We start from the raw sequence: 25786 nt of genomic DNA on the forward strand, positions 1-25786 counted from the left end.
GAACTTAATTTTAATCATGTCAAGGAATAACATGAGAATTAAGTAAGATCTGATAAGTGTTCAACACTTACAACTAATTTTTCTTGCCTTTTGAATATCCAAAGGAAAGACAATCTGGTGCATGAGACAGGCTACCAGATTTTCCACATAGACCAAAGGGCAGGCAAATCTGCTGCATAAGGTGTTTTGGTTATTATTCTTACTGATTATTGGAACAGAATTAATCCAAGCCCCATCCAGTAAAAACAACACTTGATTAGATGTTCCCGATTTAAGCCCTGAAGCTTAGTAGTGAAAGAATTTTAAAAGAATGGAATACACTTGAAAAATGCTCAATCAGTTCAGAGTTTTCATCATTCTGGCCTGCTTTCAGTATTTCCCTAAATAGAATCTGTTCCTAACACTTGTTTATTTGAGACCTGTCCTGTACATAACTATTTCACAGAAACTGGATAGAGATTAAAACCACTAACAGCAGATACTGTTGATTGTGCACCTGTGTACAAAATGTCTTTGTATGATCTGCTAAGGAAACTTTTTCACTTATTTTATATTACACTTGGAATTATACAAATTCAACCTCTACATAACTGAAGCACCTACAAAATCTACTCCTTCACCACTTAGTTTTGGTGACTGTTCAATATTGTGTGCTATAAATATTCCCTGATAAAGAGAACATTTTGTGAATAGGATATTTATTGTAGCAGCTCTAATTTAGTTTGAGATCCAAGATTTTTAGATTTCTAACAAAAACAAAATCCAGGAAATATACCTGTATTTAAACAAAAACATACACGTGGAAATGCCCTAAGACACATCAGAGAAAACTGCACTATTAAGGCATTAGTCAAAAACTTGTAATGGAACACCACAAAACTATTGTGATAGTAGTTTTTTGTCAACAGTGTACAGCAGGAAGAACCTAATAAGAACAATATGGCCTTTCAAAGTGCTGTTAAAGATAGTGCATTAATTTATAAAGATACTTAACAAAAAGTTAATAAGAACAGTGAGTTCTATGCTGCTAAAAAGAAATACTGCAGTAATTCTACCTCCTAGTTCAAAATTCACAATGTAGAGGAAAATATGAAATATTCTCTCACACAAGAATAAATGACCAAGGACACTAATTGAAAAAGATGCCAAAAATGGAGAAAAAATATGAACTGGAAATAAATTGATGGACTACATAATAGGGTGAAGGGCAAAGCTAATATTCATAATATGAGCACTCAAACTCAGCACTCACACTTCATTATTAAAGAAATGGCTTAAAAGTATTTTAAGACATACTAAGAGTATTCACTGAAACTGGTCAAAAAGAGAGGGAGATGTTTAAGACGAATATGTCATTAACTGATGATGACCCAATCAGTAACCCGCAGCCACTGGGAATGCTGTGGAGCAAATCCACGGCTCTTCTCGCATGTCCTGCCGAGCACTGTCACAGGCGTCAGGCACCTCCACTCCACCCCAACACAGCCAGAGCCGTGCTGCTCCTCCTTAGATGTCTACCTACTAAATACCATTTGGTCTGTGTTTACACTGCACAGAAACACAGAGGTAAAATCACAGCTGATGCCCTTGCTGTAATCCTTGTGTATATTCCTGGATAAACACAATCTCCTAAATTTTAGTTTAAAAGAATTAAGGCTAGCTACCGCAGGCGGACTAGATGATCTGTAGGTCCCTTCTAATTGAACTATTTTGGACTACTGTATTCTACATATTATTGACATTTTTTCCTTGTGGTTGGAATTAAAGGTGGGCTATCTTCAAAGCTAGTGTTAATAGCCATTTCTAAGAAATACAGTATTATGGGCTAAGTATCCTGGGTTGAGTGCTCTCAGGACAAAAGGAATGTTACTTAACAGACAATTTAAAGGAAGGAAAACCAACATGCAAACAACATGCAAAGGGGTCCATGCAGGCAAAACATAGATGGCTTTCCCAATACATGTTTATTATTTATTTTAGCGTGGATTAGTTTATCTTCTTTTTCTCTTCCCCCAGACACAGTCTTTTCTCAAGCTCATTGGTCAATATATATTGTAAACGTACAATATGTCAAATTAGCATTTTTCCTGTAGGGTTAAAATACAACTGAGGAAGGCAGCCTGAAAAAAGGGAAAGTTTGTAACTACAAAGGAATAAAGTAAAATTATTGCCATACTGTTGGCTTTTTTTTTTTTTTTCAGAAGGGAAGTAATTCAGCTCCTTTCTCCTGTAAACTACTTCCTCTCGTAATTCAGGAAGAGTAAAACCAATCTCTCTACCTAGAATAGTAACAATTCTCTTAGTCTCACATTTTTTCCTTATTTGCAATTTGAATGCAAGTTTCCAGTGTTGTACAATACTTGTTTGGAAAAGTCCAATTACTATTGCTAAATTCACTGAGTGAAGAAAAAGATTCTGTAATGAGTTTACAGAATTAAATGAAAGAAGCTATTCCTTACTCTAGAATTCTAAATTTCCAAATTCTAAAAGGTAATTTTGAAAGGTATCTTTCAATGCAAACACCAAATTATGCCAATTACTAGAAAAATTTCAAAAGAGTTCAAACAGCTTGCATCCTTAACAAGCTGATTTTTCTCATGAAGAAGCTGATGGGAAGCTAAGAAAAATTCATACACTATTTTTATAAGGGATTAACATGAATTTACAACTTCCCATCATAGTAAGTCACGTTCATGATATTATGTAAGTATTATATCACGCCAGTTTTTCTTTTAAGAAAGTATTGCTACTAGCCAGCTATTCTTAGCAAGGTTTCTGGAATCACAAAGGCTGTGCCAGAGGCACAACTCAAAGGATGCTGAGAGGCATTTAAAAGTGGAAAAGAGAAATACACAGCAAAACTCAGGTCAATATAATCAAAGTCCTTTCACACACATACAGAACACATCAAATGCACAGTCACATACTTTCAGGAGCTATACCAAGGACTGAAGGACCAATGGCATCATGGGCCACCTCACCACTTCAGAGAGAGCCATGACTGCTATGCAGTAGACATGGCCAGGAGAGCTACCAGTGGAAATGCTGATATGCTTAATAAAACTCTGAAGTCCAAGAAAAGTTCTGCAGTACTGAGATAGCGAAAATATTATCTAGCTTAACAAAAAAAAACTCATCACAATAACAAGAATTGCCAAAAAGTTAAAGCTTTAAAGATTTTGATTCTTTCTTTTATATGTTTTTAAATTACAGAGGGGAGCAGCCTGTGTGATTTAGCCTTAGAACTGAAACTGTTGTACGACGCAGGAGTTTGAGCCAGAGGGGGATTAGTGGAATACAGCAGACAGCAGAGAACAGGGCAGGCACATGTCTGGAAGCCAGAAGAAGTAAAACAATAGACTACACAAAGTATTAAATCAACCTTAACTTAATAATAGAGATCTAAACAATCTCACAATCTATGACTTGCCTCAGTATTACTTATTTCTTCCTACCTCAAATATAAATGCTCTAAGTACTTACTTATCCTTGCAAGCCTTTCTACAACTTCACTAGTAAATTGTTATAGATCTACTTAGACTAAACCCTGCTATAACCAACTATACAAGCAACTATTTTCTGTAATTGTTTTTGTTTATTTTATGTCCTTTGGGGATCATGAGGTAAATTTAAAAAGATACATTTATACAAGATTGTGTTCAAACAGAGTACAGCTCTACGTATTATACTGCTGAAATGAGATATCTTGTAAAAAAATGAAAGTATTTACTACATTTAGCTTTCACAGGATTAATACACTTGCTACATAAAAGCTGTTCTACACAGTCACAAGACTCCTTAATGAATTGTGTCTTTGTCATTAAGCTTTAGCAGATTATACTAGAAAGGGTGTTTGCAGTCCTTTCCTAACAGGAAACTTTCAAAGCCAGTGATTTTACCATCTGAAAACAAACTCAAAACTAGTACCTTCCTCAGATTTTTAGAAATCTCCCTTAACCTGATGACTTCAAATGCAATTAATTCCTTCTGTAAAAGTACATACCAAAAATTAACACTCCTCTTCCTTCCTTGTGGTGCTACTGCTATTGCAGTTAGGATTTTAAAGACATTTAGGGCCAACCATGACAACAATATTGTTTATATAGCAAGAAAATAAAACAACTTTTATATTTTATTTTAAACTTTTATTTAAACTTTTATTTTAAAATAAAGTACATTTGTCTTTAAGACCAGCACAGTCCCTTCCAATCCAAATTCTTCCAGGACTGTTATATGGCAGTTAACCATTTTACTTTACAAACCTGACTTTAACAGAAAAGCAAGTACTCAGGCTAGTGTACACATTATATATCTATTGGAAATAGGAAGTATTCTAGACACAAGAACTGCAAATCCTGTGTATGGAAAGGAATTTTGCTTTTCTAAGGTTAACAGCTCTGAAGATGTAAGATGGGACCCTAAAACCAAATTTTGTCTATGAGCTTTTAGGAGGTGGTGCTGGCAAAACCAGGTCCCCCTGCATAAATTATGGATGACACCAGTAATAAACAGTCATCTTCTCTGTATTTTTTAAAGATAGAGACAAACCACAGAGTATCCAAAGAGAGCTATAAAATTATTCCAGGCTTGAAAAATGAGACCCAGAGAAAGATATTTAGATCAGAAATGTGCAACTTTAGTTCAAAAAAGTAAAGTCTTCTCTACTCTGAGAGGAGACTTGACTGTAGCAGAATCTGTAAGCACCTTCCAACAGGGGAAATATATCAGATTTGAAATAATTAAATCCAGCAGAAAAAATGCATAACAAGAACAAATGGCTGGTCCTTGATGACAGACAAATTCAAGTGCCACCCTTCCTTGTCTTGGAGTGTCAATGACCACTGGGAAAAGCTGTGCATGTGGATAATAGTTCTCAGGCTTCTTCAGAAGGCTGCACAGTCACACAGTTGCCTTTTGACTACCGAGGTGAGTATAGAGACAACTTAGAAGGATGTCAGACCAGATAAATGTCTCCACTGACATTAGGCTTTGCAATTCTGTGAGCTTTCTTACTTTCCCAAACAACATGCTGTTACTGCCCTCCTGTTTTCAAATTTGATGTACCATCATCCATGCAATTACTAAACCTTTTTTTCCTTCTCAAGCTTTCTGAAATATTTTCCACTATTTGATGTTCAAAAAAAAGTTTTAATTTTTGAAGGATCTCTTTCTTTTGAACAAAAGAAAGTATAATATTTTGGTGGCTTGGAAGCAAACAGAAATCCTAGTTACTGACACAGTTCTAGTTCTATTTTTGTGAACAAGAATTCAAAATATATTCCCATTTTCCCTCTTGATGTCTTTTTTAGAGACATTCATTCTATATATGGTTATGGAAAATACCTGAAGACTTTTCTCCCAAACACTGACCTTGTATGCAAATCCTACCACCATCTTCAAGACAACAAGTACCTGAAGCAGCACCTCTTCTTTTTTGTGCTCAATACATATTTAAAAGTTTTGTTAGTAGATATTAGGAGGTTTTATATTCAAATATGGTACCTATGAGATAGACATGAACTATATGATTTCATTTGATTCCTTCTACTACATGAATTACATAACTGCATATTATGAACACCTAAAGACTAGAAGAAAAGTCTACTTGTAAGGTTCTTTTTTTTCAAATTTAAGGCACTTAAATAATAACAAAACTATTTCATGGTGCTTTAAAGTAAAATACCACAAATAAGTTCCTAAAATATTATTAACATTTTATCAGCCAAGTGCCTACACAAACACAAGAACAGAACTAACTCTTCTAAGCAAATATCGCAGAAGTATTCTATTTAGGTATAGCTATTTTCATAATCAAGCCCCAAAGATTAATGACATTTCCAATCAGAATTATTCTGAATTCCAACTTGAAACTTCTAGAAATTAACAAGAAGTGCAGTTTATTTGAAAAAATGGTATAATCATTTTTAGAATAAATTACCAATATTTATGATACTTCAATAACTTCTCTGCTTTTAAAAGGCAATATCCATGTTAAAGTAATTTTTCACAGAATCGCAGAACATGCTGAGTTGGAAAGGACCACAAGGATCATCCAGTCCAACTCCTGGCCCTCCACAGGACCTGTGTTTCTCTGTGTTTCTCTGTGGAGCTTTGCAATTTAAATTTGAACAAGCAAATACACGTGAACAACTCCAGACAAAATGTTCTCTAAAGCTAACAGTAACACAATAAAAGGCATTTGAAGCAATAGCTTTTCCAGATTGAGAATTCTTTTTCCCCCCTCAAAGAAAAATGCTCTTAGGAGACACCACTCCAGCCTGTGGATGGGGGCAAAGAGAGGAGACATAATGCAACAGCATCAGATCTATCCCCTTCCTAGAAGATCTCAACACTTACAAAGAAACATGAAATTGCGCGTGAAATCTGTCCCACTAAGTCCATGGGAAATGTAGACAAAAAGATGTAATTACTGTAGAGCTGTGCAAAGCCCTTAAAATTAAGCTCAAGAAAAAAGTTAAAGGTACTTTTAGCATCAAATTATATTCTAGTTCTTCTACTATTGCTTTGAAACATTTTCAATTCGCATTTGATAAATCTTCCTGGCAAATTACTTATTTCAGAATTACTAAAATACGTAGCAATGCTTTAATATACATAACTAATATTTCAAAAGCAAATACCTAAACATTCAAAAACTATGTCAATATGAATCCTTTTAAATAAAAGCTAAACCAATTATGCCCTAAGAAAAATCTTCATATTAGCCTAATTTTTAGAAAAATGCTTACACCATTCCGCCTCAAATCAATGCTAAAAACATTTCAAAACAGCCAAAGGGAATGGTCTGAGCTGAAATTAACTACAATAAATTTCACTCATTTTTTTGTAATACTTCTAGTTATCTCAGAGTTGTTATCACTGACTGAATAGACACATCAAAACCACCATTGTTTGGCAATTAATACAGATACACTTGATATCAGGGTGCTTTTTTTCTGTGCTGTCTAAATCACTGAGGTGAGAATAACGGTGCTGACAACCAAGACAACCTTCCTATTGCAATGGGGTACTATCACTTCGAATGGTGAATGCTTGTCATAGCCTTTAAATAACAGCCAGATTAGGGAAACAGGAGAGTTAGCACATAAAGGACATTCCTTTCACAGAGTAAAATATTGTGAACCTTCACTCAAGTTACAAATGCCACTTTTAAAAAAGCATGCAAATGGAGGTGTATCTTTATGACCAGTTAGGAGCAAACATTGCTAGTACATGCTGCTATGTGTATATGTCATTCAGAAAGAAAAAAAAAAGTAAACTCCCTTAAGCAACCATGAAACAAAAACTGCTTGCAAGTTATAAACTTGTATACTGAAGATCCAGAAAGAAAAACTCACTAAGGAAAAAGAAGCAGTGCTTCTTGACACTTGCTTTTTTGTAGAATAAGAAACAAAGGAATGTCCCATAACATAATTTAATATTGAAATGGTTGCAATGTGAACCAAATGAATGCAAAGCAATTTTCCTAAATTACTTGAAATATTGCATTCCATTTCAAACAAGCTGAAATACAAAATACACAGTTAAGACATTATTTCATATTGCTTATATTAAATCCTTACTTCATTTTCCACCTAGAAACAGTTTTGTGTCCTAACAGCACTATTATTAAATGCAGGCATTACAGATCTAAAATAAGATTAGAAAACCGTCACCCCATTTACTTCTCTGGAAATAAAACTATCACTTTGATTTAACTCCCTGTATGTAATCAGAACTGGGTATTACGGGCCACAGAAGAGCAAATCTTACCAGCAAATGTGCCTTCCATTGAATCTTAGATTCCTCCTAAAATGCCAGAAGAGCAGGTACTTCAGTGCCACAAAAAGTCTCCACGCTGCACTTGTCCAAACTAACAGTGAGGCAACAGCTGCTCAGTTTAAAGCTACAAACTGTGGCAAAATGCATAACTGACATGCCTTGTGTAAGCCATGAAGAAGACATGCATTTGGCTGGCTCACTGAAAGGTCAGGTTTCCCACCTCCCCAGATAAAAGCTGAAACACTAGCATTGAAATGGAAGGAAGTTTAGAAATTAAGGATGAGCATACATCCTGCTAAGACTAAAAGCATTTGATTTTGACAGCAGAGTTATAAACAAGAGTGATTTTAATTCTGCTGGATTTTTGTCTTTAAATATATTAAGAAATAAGTTACCCTACACTCAGGCTTTTGTACAAGTTATATTTATATCAATGTTGTTTAAACAGGCCAAAAGTAATAAATGGAATTACTTTTGTTTTAGGAAACTTCATCTGAAGCATTACAAAAACCACAACATGTGTTTCTTTATTAGCAAATGCCCTACCTTTACAGCTATTATGCTCTCTGCATTAACAACTCTAGTAAAAGGCAATAGCATTAACTTTAATGGGACAAAGGCTTAGGCAACCATCCAAAAAAGTTTATTTGAGAGGGAAAGCTGAGGAAAACCTCCTTGAGGCTTCCAGAAATGTGATTAACCTTGAAGAAATTACAAATAGGAGGAATTAAAAAGACAGCATAGCCCTCAGATTGCATCTATGTTCAGAAAGTAAGTAGAAACCAAACCCCTGCCTTCATCCCATAGTCAGTATCTGGCTCTGGCTCTTTTATCACTTCTTTTCCTCATTCTAACCTTACCCTTGTCTACACACAGTTTACACCACTTTTACAAGCAGCAGGACTAGATCACTGAAAAGTTAGTTATGAAATTTGCTAGAGTACACAAGACTGAAAACCAATATGCTGCCACAAGAAAGCTTTCTCCATTTCCCCAGGAAGTCTGAGAGAGGTCTGTGCAGAGCTGGAATGTGAGCAGTACACTCAGAGACACTTTGTTTATACGGTGAATAGACGTCTTGAAATATCTCCACTGAAGGAATGACCATGGGACCTGGCCAACACACCATTATTTTTTCATTAACAACACAAGCATATTCTTTTTTAATTGGAAGAATGACAATTTAGTGTTGTTTCCAACTTCCAGACGGAAACTGGGAAACTTACATTTTCAAAAAAAATCATGGTATATATGAAAACATAAGGAGGCCCATGGAGATGCAATAGAAATCTTTAAAATTAATTTTATTTATAAATATAAATTTTATTAATGCTAATTAATGCATTAATTTTATTAATGTGTTATTAATGCTATAAATTTTATTAATTTACAAATATATAAAATGAACCATCAAATTAGGCATTTCTCATCATTATAAGGTCAATACTAAAGTATTTTTCACTAGTTATAAAAGCAAATATCTGAAAGCCTAAAGGAAAAAAACCTGAATGTCTTTGATCTGCTAAGTAAACTGTACATTGTTTCTTGGAATTTAGCAAAAAAAATCTGTCTGGAGAAATAAAACAGCATTATCCTACAAAACTGAATTTTCTCTCCTAGTTTATTTCCTAAAACCAAAGTTTGAAGAGATGACTTTTGAGTCATCTTGTTGCTTGAGTCCTTGGGGTTTTCTGCTCATGATTGACATGCTAACATAAACATACCGACAAAGTTCCATTCTACACTTTAAAAGTTCCCATGGACACTACTTTTACAAGGTCCATTCAAACAAATTTTCAGACCTTTGAAATAATAAACAATAATAAGCAGTTCAGGCATTAACTATCTGCACTCAGAATCCCTTTTCCTTGTTTTCTGACGAGTAGTTGTCATAAAAAAATAATAAATTTGATTTTAAAACTAACTTCTGCTCTTTCAGCTTTCATCCACAGACATCAGCATGTCCTTTATTACCTTCCTCACAACAAACAACAAACCTCTAACTACACAGACTCATTCTATGCATTTAAGCTCTTTTTTTTTTTGTGGAAATAACAGCTATAGACTCCCAACAAAAACATTGCCATAAGCTGAGACTCAGACACACAGGTTACAGGATCAACAGCATATCCAAACTGTCACACAGTATTATTGAAACCAAAATCTATGAAAAAATAGCTGAAACTCAGTTGTTTCTTAACGGCTTAGCCCTGTACACAGGTTAGGATATCCAGATGCATACAGACATGTACCAGGAGTATGATACCTATTACATCCAAAGGTGCAATTTTACAGATGGAAATATTTTAAATTCTTTTTATAAGATTACTTACACTGGTTAACTTCAATCCTCTGCCTGGTTCAATTATGTGTCATCTTGCAGTACTATGCTTTATTGACCCTGGAAAGAGGACTTTAAGGATAAGACAAGCTATGCTGGCAGAACTTAAATTTTTGTGCCTATAATGTATTAGACAGGTTGGATTGAAGGAAGTTTTTGTTAAATTAATGTTGTCAAGGATCCTCGTTAAGTCCTTCTCCCACTACCCTTTGTGTGTCCCTTTGACTGCAGCCCAATCTGGCTGCAGCTAAGGCTGGCCAGAGGGTGACAGGTCCAGGAGACTGCCCTCAGTGATCCTTCCCTTCTGCCAGTTTGCAGGGACAATCATTGTAGCCAGCTCTAGATGGTCCCATGTGTCCCTAGACTTACAGCTGTCCTCCAAAATCTTTCTCCTCCTTCTCTGATGTCTCAGCCTTGATCTGTGCTTCCTGCCATGTCACTCTTCTTTCTGTTCCTAACCAGATGACCTGCACTTGTTCCTGCTATTCCTAACCTACATCCTGGAGGCAACACAGCAGGCATGAAATCCTTGTTTCCTGACTCACACCCTTGCTTCAGGCCACATTATCTACATACAGACTGACCAGTCTCCAGTATCTGATTTCCTCTTCTGTAGTGCATTGCCTGATGCATCTCACCACAGACTGTCACCCTAAGACTGTTTTTGTCTTTTCAGGTCTCAATTTCAGCTCGTTTGGCTTTATCTCTCATTCTATATGGTCTTAAACTTTGGGCACAAGCATACACAAACACACACACACACAACCTACCAGCTAAATTATGCTGGCCTTTCTAAATCTATGCGCATCAAGCTTGTTATCACCCATGACTGACAAAGCTATCAGACAACTGCCCCAGCTTCAGGGATCCTGGAATTTTCCCAATATTGAAACAATACACTTTGTGCAAAGGGTACAAGAAATAGCAGTGGGAAAAGCTACAGAGACTTGGGCACCTGTTTACTGTCCAGTCTTGCAGATGACAAAGTCTGATTACAAAAAAAGGGTAATCACTGAATTCTGTAGGATGAATGACGCAGGTTTTCTTAAGATCAATACAGTCTGCCTCCACATTCATGACAAATTACTCTCCTTATGTTCTTGGTCAAAACCTTCTATTGTCTGTCTAACAAGTCCTATCAAGCTTTCTCTAGAAGATGTAGTCTGATTTATATCACAGAGAGTAGCATCAGACTTACCCATTTTAGAAGATGCTAAAGCGAAAATAATACCGATACAAAATGTTTGCAGTCTGCTCCATCTTCAGACATGTCTTTCTAACTTTCCTTCCCTTTATCTTAGATTACAAAACAGAACTAAATTGGGGGAGGGGGAAGAGTACATGTTTCTTTCAAATGATAACTCTATCAAATGTAAAGTACAAACATTTTCACATACTCTAGTTCCTTCTCTAAAAAAGACACAACTTTTTTTTTCACTTTCTGCATAAAAATGTCAACACCATATGAATTGTGACAATGATGGCCCTTCAAATATGATTCCAGTGGAAGTTCTGGCCCATTCACAACTATGAGCAAACTTTTGTAACAATCAATTTGTAAGAAACAGAACAGGCTGAGAAGCAGGATTTCCTCTCTACGGGAAAAAAAAAACCAAACTGGCTTCAATCCAAATCCCATTGAAAGAAACACTTAAATACTAACCAAAACCTCTGAGTTACATACAGAGGTACTAAAACAGTGCAGCCTAAATGTCTTCAGTGTTCATATGTGAAAATTATGTTCTCTGTAGCAACAAAGACGCTGACAAGGATGTGAAAGTCACTGAGCAGCTGTGGGAACTCCAGGCATCTGTGGTTCCCGGGAGCCCAGTCTCAGACTATCCCTGTGCTACCGGGAGCAGAGTGGCAGCCCTTCAGTCGGGAGCCTGAGAGCCCTGTGAGCCATGTGAGAGCGGGGCTTGCAGGAGCCCTGCTCCAGGCCCGAGACATGACTCTCCTACACAGCAGGCTCTACTTGAGCTTCTGAAAACTCTCAGTCTCAGATCCATGTGACTGGGAATTCTGGCTTAGAGGGTCTGGTATGCTTGGAAGCCTTCTGTGGAACTAACAACAGTGGCTGATCTGCCCACAAAACCATCCCAGCCCTGGGGACTCAGAGCATTTAAGGTCCTTAGCTACCAAGCAAAACCTTAGAAAGTATTCCCTGGAGTTGGACTGCTTGTGACTGCAAGGTTCATTGCTCAGGTCACTAAGTAACCCCTGAAAGACTGAACACAGAGAACGGATGAAGTGCTTGGTGCTAGGGAGACACAAACCCAGGAGGCTATCCCAGTATTAGGGACTTCCTGTTTGCAGGAGCCCTATTTCCAGGGCAGATATTACATAAAAGCCCTAACTTAAGAGAGAAATAATTTTTTGAGAAGTCCTCCTATTGAATCATGAACGCACTCCCCATTAAAGTAATGGGCTCCTCTTTAAACACACTGTGTAAGAGAGCGCTGAACTTTGTCTCCAAAAATTGCAAACATTTTGGAAGTAGTGGAATGATGTCTAGTCCAGAAAAGGTTCTCCAAACACAAATTCAACAGCCCTTGAGATCTTTTCAAGACTTCCTGATATAGACTGGTTCTATTAAACAAATTTACTTCTGCTTTGGAAGCTTTTTAAGAACTGTCTTGAAAATCACGTGAAGTGCAGTAATATTTACTCTTTAGTTGACAACCAATTTGGAGGTACAGTGCCTGTCTTCCCAAGAAGTCATTACATGTGACAGAGCCCTACTTTCATGGAAAGGGCTAAACATCTGCCTGCTGACTGCAGGTATTGAATTACTTCTTTATTTTGCTTTGCTTGCACATAGCTTTTACTTTATCTATTTAACTCTCTTCAACTGAATTTTTCAATGAATTTTTGCACTGTTACCCTTCTGATTCTCTTCCCATCTCATTCTAGAGGAGTGAGTGGCAGCAAGGTGCTACCTACCAAGGTTAAACACCAGCAGCTATTAAACCACAACAGGACCAATATATTCCCTTTTTGATATTTTTCAATGCAAGCAACTACTGAGTGAAGCATTCCCATGACATTCTGTACCCTGCGATAAATCCTCCATCGCATTTGATGACAGAGTTATTGATGTGAATTAAAATTTCTCAGGTTTAGATAAGGTTAGATTATTGAGGTTAAATCCAGCCATAGAGAGGATGCTGGACAGATGAAAATTACCTTCTTATCAATCTGTATAGATAGGACAATTTCTTATAAGGTACACACCCATGAATGATGACCAGAGCTCTGAATTCAGAATACAGCTGGGTTCCTTGCTAATGCAAATGACTTGTTCACATCACCAGGTAACACTCCATATAAATGCTTTAGAGAAGACTCTTATAATTTCTCAGATATAATACATCATCACAATATAAATGAAGAGGAAGCTTCCACATCCAGAAAATTTCAATATCCTAAAGCTGCAGCACACCTCTTCCTCACCAGACACCAGCACAGTAAATCATGCCTAAACCACTACAGTAAATCCTGTCTCTACTATCCACACAGGCTATCAGTGGAATTGCAAACTGAGTTCAAAATCTTGGCTTTTTTTAAATGTCTTACATTTTTTGGCTCATAATCCAACAACATACACCACATAATACTGTCACCATAGATACTCCCAAACTAGTGCAAAGTGTGCTGGTACATGGAGTACACAGAGCACACAAGTGCACTCACTAGCTCAGGCTCCATAAAAAGATGTAGCTGTATCAGCATCTGAAGCACATGGCTCAGTTCTCCTAATCTTGATTTCCAAGCTTTTGCAGGCCTGTCCCTGTTTATTTTTCTAAAGAACTCGTCTCCCCAGAACAAATAAAACCAAACAAAATAAAATGGAAAACCCTACCAAAATTGGGCGCTATACTGTACATATCTGTCTCTCACAGACAATGACGGTATGTGAAGCTTAGTAATGTTCCTCAAGGTACTACTGAAATTCATTCACATGCTACAAGTTTGCCATCTGTACCTGTTATTCTTAGAATATTTTAGTGCTTCTCTCTACCCTTTGATTCCCCTACAGAGAAACTAATTAAAACAAGAAAGGACCACTTCTTGGGATAAAAATGAGACAGCCATATATGAGCATAAACTATACCATTATTTGTCTGTTAAAAATGAAGTCAGTATCTGCCTTAGTTAATGAACCACACTGGTTTTGCACTTATTTTGTCATATTTCTGTAAAATTTTGGGCAAGCCATAATATCCACATGCATCACTTCTACCATGGTATGATGGAGATTCTACATCCTTTTGTTATGGTTTATCAGACGATGACAGATCTCCAGTTACTCTTCTTGAGTAACTTATGAAATATTCTAGGCATGAATTAAAAACTAACCGATAATGTAAGTACTGTTCTGTACAAAATTGTATTTTAAAGCACAGAATTTGTACCAAGAAGGCTTTGTTTAGCTTCCAAAACAGACAAAACTAAAACACATTAAGCATATTATTACATACAAAGATGATCAGCATGGAAGTTTAGTATGCAACATCCATTTTCCAACAGGCACTTTCCATACAGACAGTACCCGTGTTATTTGAAAGATCCAATACTACAAAGATGATGGACCCAGGAGAAGACCAAATATGAATCAGTATTGAAGCATACATGCTTCACAATACAGTGCTATGCTGACAGCTACTTGTATAATGACAACAATAATAACCAAGTAGAGCACATACTCCTCTCTCTAGCTCTGAACCAAGTCAGCCCATGAGCAGGAGCACTTGGTAAATGAGAAATACTACACATGGGAATGCCCTAAAAACAACGGCTTCGACATTAAATTTGGATGCAGGCAGAAAAGATTCGAACAAGAAAAAAACCTGAAATGTTTTGTAATACAAGTCTTTTCAGTTTAGTTGTGTTTTTACTTTATTAAACTAAGATAGCTATTCATTATGACACATAATGACTACAAAGGAAAAGATCTGAAAACATAAAACCTTTTTTATCTGTTAACTTCATGGATGAATATATAAACTACAGAATACTACACAGTATTCATAATTTTGCAACTCATTCTATACTTTAAGTGGACAGAGATAAAAGAAAATCTTCATTACCTTTAAGCATTGTTCTTCCAGTTGATCCTCCGAAGATACTTAAAAGACCACTTCTTGCTCCTAATGATGTAGTTGCTTCTAGCAAAGCACCAGATATATAGTTAGAAAGTGCAGTCCTCTGTAAAGTGGCACGATATTGACAGTAAGCACCTGTCACACATGGTTTTACACAAAAACCATCCCCTTTGTATATAGAGTCTGTAACAGATGTTGGGAGCTTCTTCAGAAGATGAGGAATAAATTCAGAAATATCTTCTGCTCCTTCCTCTTCTTCTCTCACTGTACTGAAGATCTGTGGAGAATGCAAAAGCATGGACTGTTAGTTCATTTGCTTAGGATAACATCCTGAATATAAAACAATTCCAAATGACCGCAACTTCTTGTGAAGTTCAATGACCTGCAATATCTACTTATCCAAAACTGGTTTGTTAGGATTTTGGGTCAGACTCTCAGACAGGATAGTTAAGTAAGAAGTCATTCTGGCTTTCAATCTATGTTTAAAAGCACTCTAAAGATAACCATTAGACTAAAAAAAACCCACATCAATATACCTCATCAACATTTAAAATACAGAATATGAATAAAATTGTTTATAATTCTTATTAGATCTGTTGTACTTCCAGAAAACCTTAGAGATACCAGTAGCAGAAAAAACCAGATCAACTCAGGGTTGGCACTTTTTCTTGCTGAGTGGGTGGGGTTTTGCAAACAGAAATGGTTTTAATCACTCTGAACCCTCTTTCAAAATGTTCCGGTGTCACGTTTATTGCATTACTTCCAGCCTATGCACAGGTCCTCTATCTTATATTGGTTTAGTACTCTTTTTCCAATATTTGTGATAACACACTAATGAACTTCAGTCTGTGGCTTAGCAACTAAGTAATGTTTGCTTATTTCAATTTAAAAGAGTCTAATGATCAAAGCAGGAATCTGGAAGAAATCTCTTCATTTAGTATACAAGGGGAGACTTGATTCTTTGCATTTTTGCATGCTGACTTACTGACTAACATTAATAATTTGTTTCAATGATCTGTGCTTCTTAAGTACAAAGTGTAAACTAAAAATTAACACAGGGAAAGGTCAGTATAACTGTCACCAGGACAGGTGCTGAGACAATTTTCATGAGGTTGTTTCCCACCAGTCTTAGATGGGCAGAAGAAACAAGCTGATGGCTTCATGACAGTTTTTTTCAATTAACACCTTGTGTCTTGCTGCCATCCTTTCCCACATATAAACAAAATACAGCTATCCATCAACATGGCAGAAACTGCAGCCAGTCCTACAAAGCAAGCACACATGTGCTCAGTCAAATGATAAGAACCTGTTTGCACAGCCTCTGCACACCACATGTCAGAGGCAGCAACACCCTGCCCACGGGACACACGTGCCCAGCCACGGATCCAGGGAGGGAAGTGGCTTCCTCCCTGGCACAGGGATCTCACACACATCCACTTCTGCCCTGAGCCCGGCATTTACCCTGCCAGGTCAGTGAGGAGGGATCCAACTCCCTGCTCCATGAGGGATCTGACCCTCCACTAACAGAAGAGGTGAACAATGATGTGGTTCCTTCATCCATGTAAACAAATTGAAGAAAATCAAATACAATCTAATATATTAAGTAGGTATTTGTTATCTTAGCTTTAATTTTTGTAATAACCATGTTTGGGGGAAAACAGTAAAAGTTTATATTAAAAACATAATAATTCATTAACTAGTATTGTAATTCAGTGATCTGAAAAAGAACACTGACATATTTATTAACATAAAAAAATAAAGTTTCACATGTTGACTATGGTTATATATAACTCAATCCCTTTAAAAGATAGCTTCTGTGATGCACTACACTACTCATGCACTACACTACAGCAAAAAATGCTGTGGCATCTATCTTTTTTCCCCCTCTCCCTGCAGATTTTACAAAATTTATTTGGTCTGAGATTTCTAGAAATATTACACCTGCATCTTTTATCTTCTTTTCTTTGCTATCTGGCAGTTTCACAGACTTTAGGACGGTCAGTATAGACACATCAGCACTTTAATTCAGAAAGAAAATGTGCTTTGATGGGATGAAGGTGTGTAGACCTTTTATTTAGCTGACTGTCTGCAAGTACCTTTTCAAAAGGTGTACTGTGAAATAGTAAACCTTTGGACTACGAGTGTGTTACACACAGCAGACATACTTAGTCTTTTTAGTTTGTTTAAAAAAAATATTTAGTTACTGAATATAATTTAACTTCTCAAAACTGCAGCTACCATCCAAAATATTTTTAAAATTGAGTTCTGCAACTTATAAAAGCATGTTCCGTTGCCTACACAACTAAAATTTCTTTCAGCTGCCAAAGCAAAGAAGCCATTTGTTGACAGAAATAGGCGACAGTGTTTTGCTGGAGAGATTATACATAGAATAATGGTGTTACTCTCTTCTGTGTAAAGTAGACTTCGGGGCACTAGCTGTCTCCAAAGACTTTGCACATCACATAACATTTTCAAATGCTGTTTGTTTTGATGTGGTAAAGTTCTGAGCATGTTACTTCTGCTGCACACAGATGAGGTTATGAAAAAATACAGACTTAAAATGTGTATACTTGTCAGCCCCTGAAAAGAACTGAAACAATCAGAATAGCGACAAATCCCTCAGGTAACTGATAGGGGAAACCACCTTTCAGAGAGATTGCACCAGACAATTGGAAAACTTAATCTTGCCTGGGAGACAAAGAAGTTTATTCCAAGCCAGAGTTTACAGTTCATCCTGGCAGAATCCAGATCCTATTGATCCATGCCACTACCAAAGAATGACTAATGTAATTAAAAATGAATGTGAACCAAAAAGAGTAAGATGCAGCACTAAACTGAAAGCTACCCATCAAGAAACAAAGCCTCGCTTTTGCCTTACATATCAAATTAAAGATCTCAAAACCATCTGCAGTCGGATGTTGCCATGTCTCACTTAATGCATATAAAGCAGTAACTCACAAGAAACTCAGGACAGTATCTGACTCTGAAAGTGTTGCAATACCAAACATTCTCTAATGAATACACAACACTTTTAAAATAAGAAACGAGATGAAACAAGAAACTCCATATACTAATACATCAGTATTCCAATAAAAGTATACTATGGCTTCAATAGATTTTTACTTTATTTTCTTTTTTAAGGAGATTTTAATGGAAAGTAAAAGGAAAATAAAAATTAATTGCAACATACAATATTTCTGATTTCTACAGGAGAAAATTGTCCTCCAATACAAAAATGAAAATTAGCATTAAAATAAAGAATAAATTCAGACAGAATACCATCCTAGCAGCTTTACAACCAAGTCCATACTTGGAAAATGCATGGAAACAAAATAATTATTCACCCCTTAATAATGTATGCAATAAATCATCAAAACTTTACTTTTAAATGCTCCTCAGTTTTGCTTCTAGTAACTTTAAATGGTATCTTCAGGTTAACTTATTGATAACCTTCAGGCAATAAAACTTTCTTACAGTGACAACAGATGTATTTTGCCAAGATATTAAAAATATCTTTAAAAATAACTATAAGAACAAGCAACTTATGCTAGCCTTGAAACGATTCCTTAGTTTTCTCTTGCAGTCTTTTTTTCAGTTTAATCATCTTGGAATCGCAAATTGCAATATGTCCTTTTCTCCACAACATCACTACAGCTTTACCGTATAGAAATGGCAGAGACCTAAATACCGCAGCCATTTACTGCCCAGTTTATGACACATATTCCCCCAAAATGAAGCTGGAGTTCACAGGTACTTCTGTACTGGAAATATCAGATACAGCAGTTAATAAAAAATAATTGTGATTTCTTACTTAAACTTACATGTATCTCTTACTGTAGTCTTTTTTTTTTTGTTTCTCCTTTCATATTTTTTCTGCCTCAGGTATTCATCTTAGAACTTGCAGGCATGTTATCATATTGCCAAATATCTAGCTGCTGGTGTGCTTTTGAAACCCAGAAAATGGAATTATGAACTGACTAAAAATGTCACATTTATTAGGCAGCAGAATATGTACAGAAGAATATGTGTACCCAAGAATTAAATTGCAAAGAATAATAATGAAAATTTATGCTTATTGCTACTACACTGTAAAAATAGGAGACAAAAGGGTAATGAGGTTTTAATACTTCACTGCATCTGCTCAAACACTCTCTAAACACATCTATCAAGAGATCCTGAATGATCAAGATGAAATACTGAAATGTTGGACGTGTGTGCATGTGTTCAGTTGGTACGGCACATTTCAGTGTGATTTCCTGGCTGTTCACCTACAGAGCACTTCTCCGATGGAGGGCTGCTGACAGTAGCCTGCCTTCATTTGTGGCACGCTTTTAAAGCATTTTCAAATGCCTGTAAGCCACAGTGGTATATTAACAAGAAATAACTCTCAGGACAGTATGTGTTGATGATCATTTAAACATCTCCTTTGAAAACACAAAGGTTTTACAGACCACACAAGCCTAAACACAATTAACAGCACAGGAAATGCAGTTCTTTTCCAATTTGTTCCGTTTCAAGAAAAATTACATTAAAGTGAGGAAATTCTGTGGATGATTTTTCATTTTGGCCTTGCAGGTTTTTCAGAAGAAAACTCTTAATAAAATTGATCAAATGAAGCTAACAGTGATCTCTTGGAAGTTTTACATGTATTTATTCTATCATTTAATTCAAATATCTATAGCATGGAATACAAGCACAGTCTGCTATGAAAAAAACACCTTTGCCAGAAAGAAACTAATATGCAAGGTGAACTTGGGTGAATGAGGAGGCATTAATGCACAATTGGTCAATATTTCAGTTTTATGTCTTCCAGAATGGTACTCCAGCATAACACTTCAGAGAATATATTAGTAAAAAATGTAAAAATAGGTACTGCCGATAGTTAATTTTCTGAAGTACGCTGGATTTTCTCAGTTTTATCTCATTAATACTCATTTATCTCTCAGTTTTATCCAGTCTCAGCTTTATCTCATTCATATCCCCACTGATTAGTTCATGACATTTCAAGATCATTGCTAAAATACAAATCTTTAATTAAAGGTCTTTCTAAAATATGAATGTCTTGTAACAATTTCTGATTATATATCAATTATAAGAACTGAAATACATTAAACACTGCATTTTTTGTTATCCCTAGAATAGTGTATATGTTTGTCTTTCTTCCTACTGTGTACAAGACATTCTCAAGAGGACATGCCAGAGCCCATATCTCAAACAGCTGTGCAGGTTGTTCAAAGCCAAGGGATTTTACTGTGTTTGACAAAGAGGATGCTGTCAACAGCTGAAAGGACTATTGTCCTCTGTCAGGACTATTTCTCAGCTCTGTTCACTGGCAAGTCTTGTTCACTTCAGCAATTGAATAGGTGAGGTCTTCAGAAATCCCTTCAAGAAATTGGACATTTTGGTAAGTGTTTTTCAGTGTTTGGAGTACAAAAGCCAGACATTTAGACTGTTAGAACATTAACTTCTTTGTGGTACTCAGCAGCCTGTAACCAAATAAGCACACACCAAGACAGCTGATGAAATTATTGGCTTATATGTCTTACTGAGTTCTGGTATTTACAAGAAGAAGTAGGGCAAGGTTTATGATAAAAGTTGTGGTCAACTAAATTCCACTACCAACTTACTATTCCAGATGATGTGGATGAATGCGAACACTCAACTGTAAGGTTTTCTAAATTGTAGCACCACTGAAATTTGTGAGAGACTCCTGACTGTCCAGCTCAGCAGGAGATGAAACATCATTCCCATTCCAATTCCCCTGTAACAGCTACTAAGAAGAAAGCTCTACCCTACCTGAAACCAGCACAACTACCTCTCCCAAGCTTCTCTGATCTCTTGTTTGTCGTGACACTCTGTTGCAGTTTCTCCCTGTGGCAAACATGAAGACAACTATCTGGCAGTTTTGCAAGCTGGCATCAAACTCACAGATCCTCTCCCAGCATCTCATGATCCAACATTTTTGGCTAACACGCAACATTCTCAAAGTATACACAGCCATCCCAGATTAAAATAAAACAAAATGCAATCAAATAAAGGGTTACATATTATGATGTCTTTCTTCATACTCAACAGCTTTTGGAGATGTATTTGAATGTCACCCTTCAGGTGGCTTTGTGAGCCAACAACTGCCCCGCCAAACAGAACTGACAGCAGATTCTGCAATGACACTTGCCACATGGCCTGCCTGCAGCTTTACCAACAGGAGAACAAGAACCACCCCCACCTGAAACACAGCCATTTGGTGCAAGTTTGCATTTGTGCTCAAGAAATAGCAGTAAAGGGCTATTTTGACAACTAATCAGCAAGAAAGCTGGAGCTAGAAACACATATTCACAGTGAAATATATGCAATTCAGCAAAAACTGAAAGAATGGCAGGGATTAACAGTGTTCTCTATATATTAACTTGTTCATATCTTGCTTTCTGTGTTTTTTCACATGGTGCTGAAATGTAATAACTTGCCTGCCGAGATGGTACTTTTTGTAATGGAAAAGTTCCTTAAAATATCCCTAGATTGCTGAAACACTGTACTGTATTTTTAAAAATAAGAAAGAAAATAAGAGGATACAGAGGATACAGCCATGGTATAATCTGAAGTGTATTTCATAACATACAAGGAATGCCATGTTGTCTTGGGGAGTAGGGGGCATAGGCAGGGAGAAAGCATTTCTCGAAATACACACACACACAGTAATCAGTACCACTACAGTTTCACTCAGTACTTGACAAATGTGTCATTTAATTATAAAGCATGTGCAGGGTAGTGCTGCTCACAGGTGTTCTTCATCTTTTGTCTGGGACACTATAAAGAAAAAAACAGGAACTGCTTTGAGAATGCAAAATCAGCAAGGTTTGTTTGCTGCAGCAGCACCCTGCATCATTTGCAATTGCAGCAGTGAGTAAATGCAAATAACATACTTTATGCCCTCAGTGCCCAGGAACTAGTGAGAGGTGGGAGGAGTGGACATGATGCCAAGATACAGCCTAGCATATCCTACCACCTTCTCCTTATAGCAGGAGTAAATCTCCCAATTCAAACAGAAGCTGCCCTCCCTAGGTTAGGGCACATACAACTCGCAGAGGAGGTGCATGCATTGGAGCCTGTCCAGTCCCCTTACACACCTGAAGGAAAGAACACATCACAGGAAAGAAAAAAACTGCTTCAGGCATCTCTTTGCCATAGGAGTCAATGCTTTTTCCAGCATACTCAAATAGCTTTTCTAACATCCAGTGATGCAGTCACTGTGGGAGACCCAGATATTTCGCTTTTCTGCAAATGATCTTCAGGTTCCAGCAATTTAGAAGAAACATTGTGGATACCTTTCCAGCAGCAGTGTTGCCAATATCCTTTTTGCAATGTCTGCTCTCAAAATCCTTTTCAACTTTTGTGGTCTCTTCAAGGATGAGGAAGAAGTAGATAGAATGTCAGCACAGAGCTCAAGACAAGAGTATCATGCTGCAGAGCAACAATGCTCACTTACTCAACAGCAAGTTTTGCTGAGTATTCAGTTCTACACAGTAAGTTGTAAATGGGTAATGTGGCCCAGAGCAGCAGAGGACACACAGAAAACAGATGAGTTGACCCTGGGAACATGGAAATCAGTGTCCATGGCAGCTGGAAGGCTGCCAAAAGAGCGATCAAGCACAGATGTGCCCAAACACTGATATTCATTAAGTGATGTTCTGTGAACTTTCTACAGCTTCAATTGCATTTACAGAATGTGCATTACCTCACCAGCCAATATTTCTTATGAATTGCATCCTGTTAAGGATGAGATGATTTCAAGTACAGAAACAGAATTTAATGAGGATCAAACCATCTTGCACAGGCGATCCTTAAATACAGTTCAACATTCTTCAGAAATATTATAAGCCATTCCTATTCAGTTCTGGTATCTGAAAAGTGCCTTTAGTGGAGAATTTTTTCATTAGTTATCATCAGGAAATGATGACACAGTTTTTTAAAAAATTAATTTGATATTTGGATTTATGACCAGAAATTGTAACAGCAAATCGAAACTTCCAACAAGTCATCATTTTTACTTTTGATAAAAACTTGGTTGCTATTACTTACTTATTTTCCATTTCTGTAAAGTAACAGTATTAGCCATTTCCAAAGGAAAGATGAACTTCACAGATTTAGAAGACGGAAAGCAGTGTGACCTAATTAGGATACAGATTTAAAACTGTACCTCCACACTGAGAAAGTCCTGCTTTTCATGGCGGGCATTATACTTTAGATTAAAATAACTACTAAGAAGAATCAACTTAAGATATAAAACAGAGGCTGATAAAAGGCATTAATTGTCATTTGAAAGTTTTTTCATAAACACTTGAAATTTCAAGTTGATTACAGAGAAAATGAAAGGATGACACAGAACACAAAAAAGGGCTCTTCACATCACTTTTCAGCAACATGAAACAATGCCCTTGCCAGTGAGAGAAACCTCGGTAGTCTTAGCTAGAAAAGGCTAAAAATATCACTTTCAGCTGGGTCAGTTATTTATACCCCTGTTGGTACAAGTGTGTATGTGAAAAAATTTATAGTTATTAATTATTTTATTACTAAGTTCACTTGCTAACTTAGTTTTAAGTATTTTTAAATCTTTTTCTAGTACTTTGCAACTTATAACTTTTAGATGTTTACTGTCCTACCATTGTGAATCCTACATGCAGCCAGTATTCTTTTTATTTCCTGAGTGTTTATTTACTTCTTCCAAACTTTCACCAACAATATAATTTACGAACAATTTGCTGCCTTAGTAACTAAATAAATTAAATTACTCTTTTAAATAAACATCTGTGTAATCTCCACCGAACTAATGCACACATCGGGGTCTTTTTAGTGAAAAGCTACTAGCTTTACTAGTCTGAAGTGGTCATGTCTTCGAACATCTGATCATGTGGACTGGAATTTCTTGAGTTATCAGCTTTCAAAATTACCTACTATGTTCTTAACATAAAAGTATAGGTACTACACACATAACCACTTTTCAAAAGTATATTTTAATAATGACTTTTGATACACCTTAATGATGAAAAAAAAGCATTCATATGAAACTTCACAGGTGTGTTATAAAAAGTATTTAAAACAGGAAGATGACTAGCAGGCTGAATTTTTGATTCAGAAGTTTTAGTGTAGCTATGTACATTATCTAAAATAGGCTAATTAGGCTTAAAACTCTCAGAAAGACTGAAATAATTCACTCAAACCACTTAGATGTTAGAATATTAAATGTGTCACGATGAAACAATTTCAATTCAAGAGAGATTAATATTTTTATTTTAAATTCCTCCCTTCATCATAGGACAAAGGTCTTTGGTACACCAAACTGTAATGGGATGCTACTATTACAATGGATCGCTGAAACTTCCCAATGCAAGTAAGAAATGGTAAGGAATTCTAACAGAAGCCACTGAAAACTCTATTTAATACATCCTTGAAAGCTTGCTTTCTTCAAAGGTAGAAAAGAAATTAATTTAATTAGTTCACTGAAGGCTTCAAACAGGCATCACGTTCATATTTCTCATGTCCGAAATACTGACATGTGATGGGTGCATTCAAAACAGGTGAACACCGAGCACTCAAAGCAGGGGAACCCAACAGCCCCCTTCCCACATCTTTTTTTTACCTATTATTCTGTATGTGGAGCAATAGCAAGTCTAGATTTTCTCTGAAAAACAAACAAAAACCCCAGACACGCATCACATACAGGCAGAAATCTGTATGGGTTTGTATCTTGGTATCAACTGTATTCTTCCCATTTGAGGAAAGGCTTCCACAGAACTCACACATTTAAAAATAGCTGCATTCCCACTCACGTGAAGTGATTATTTAAACAACTTTGAAAGATGAGCTTAGTTGCATATTCCTGAACTATAAACTGACAATAAGGTTTAGGGGTAACATACAGTACAGAAAAAAAACCTCTAAAGAGATCTCCTGTCAACATGATCATCTTAGAACCAAACAGAAAAACCTAAAAATTATGGCTGTTGAAGACCATATCTCACCAGCCCTTACAAGTTCGGTTTCTCATCCTCTTTCTACAATCTCATCTATTTGTCAAAGGTCACTACAGCTGCTTATGCCGAACTCTGGCCTTAAGTGTTCTTTAAAAATATTTTGTTAATATGTATACTTATAAGTGATTCAGAAAGCACACAGTCTGTTCCATTCCCATGTCTCTCATATTAAAATTCATAAGATAGTCAGTGGCAAGGGTTAAAGGTCATAGAACTGGCTAATTCTGTTTTCACACAGTCTAATGCTGCATCCCTGCAAGTAGAGAAACTGCTCAGAATTGCTTAAGAAGATCTCAAGCTCAGAGTAAATGTGCCAAAGCTCAGACACAAAGTACACGTAATAAAACTGTCTTTCTAACAATACAATCACCATTTTTATTCGTATCAAAAAAGGTTTATAATGGGATTTTATTGTACTTTACATTCTGGACTAACATTGAAAGGTGGATCTTAGCCAATCTATCAGAAACAGTCTGTAGTTCAGATCTGTAGACAGAAATCTAAGGATTGAATAAATGTAAAGTGCAACA

At 36.4% G+C, this 25786-nt stretch overlaps 1 protein-coding gene across 2 annotated transcripts in view; it reads right to left on the reverse strand.

Annotated features, from left to right (window-relative positions):
- The window catches only part of PLCE1 (phospholipase C epsilon 1), a 136195-nt gene that overhangs the window by 60629 nt on the left and 49780 nt on the right, over positions 1-25786 (reverse strand). For both annotated transcript variants that reach the window (XM_038141646.1, XM_038141645.1), the window contains exon 3: positions 15214-15505. In XM_038141646.1, the coding sequence (XP_037997574.1) occupies positions 15214-15505 (292 nt within the window). The remainder of the gene's footprint in view (positions 1-15213; positions 15506-25786) is intronic.

Source organism: Motacilla alba, chromosome 6 (assembly GCF_015832195.1).
Source record: "Motacilla alba alba isolate MOTALB_02 chromosome 6, Motacilla_alba_V1.0_pri, whole genome shotgun sequence".
NCBI lineage: Eukaryota > Metazoa > Chordata > Aves > Passeriformes > Motacillidae > Motacilla > Motacilla alba.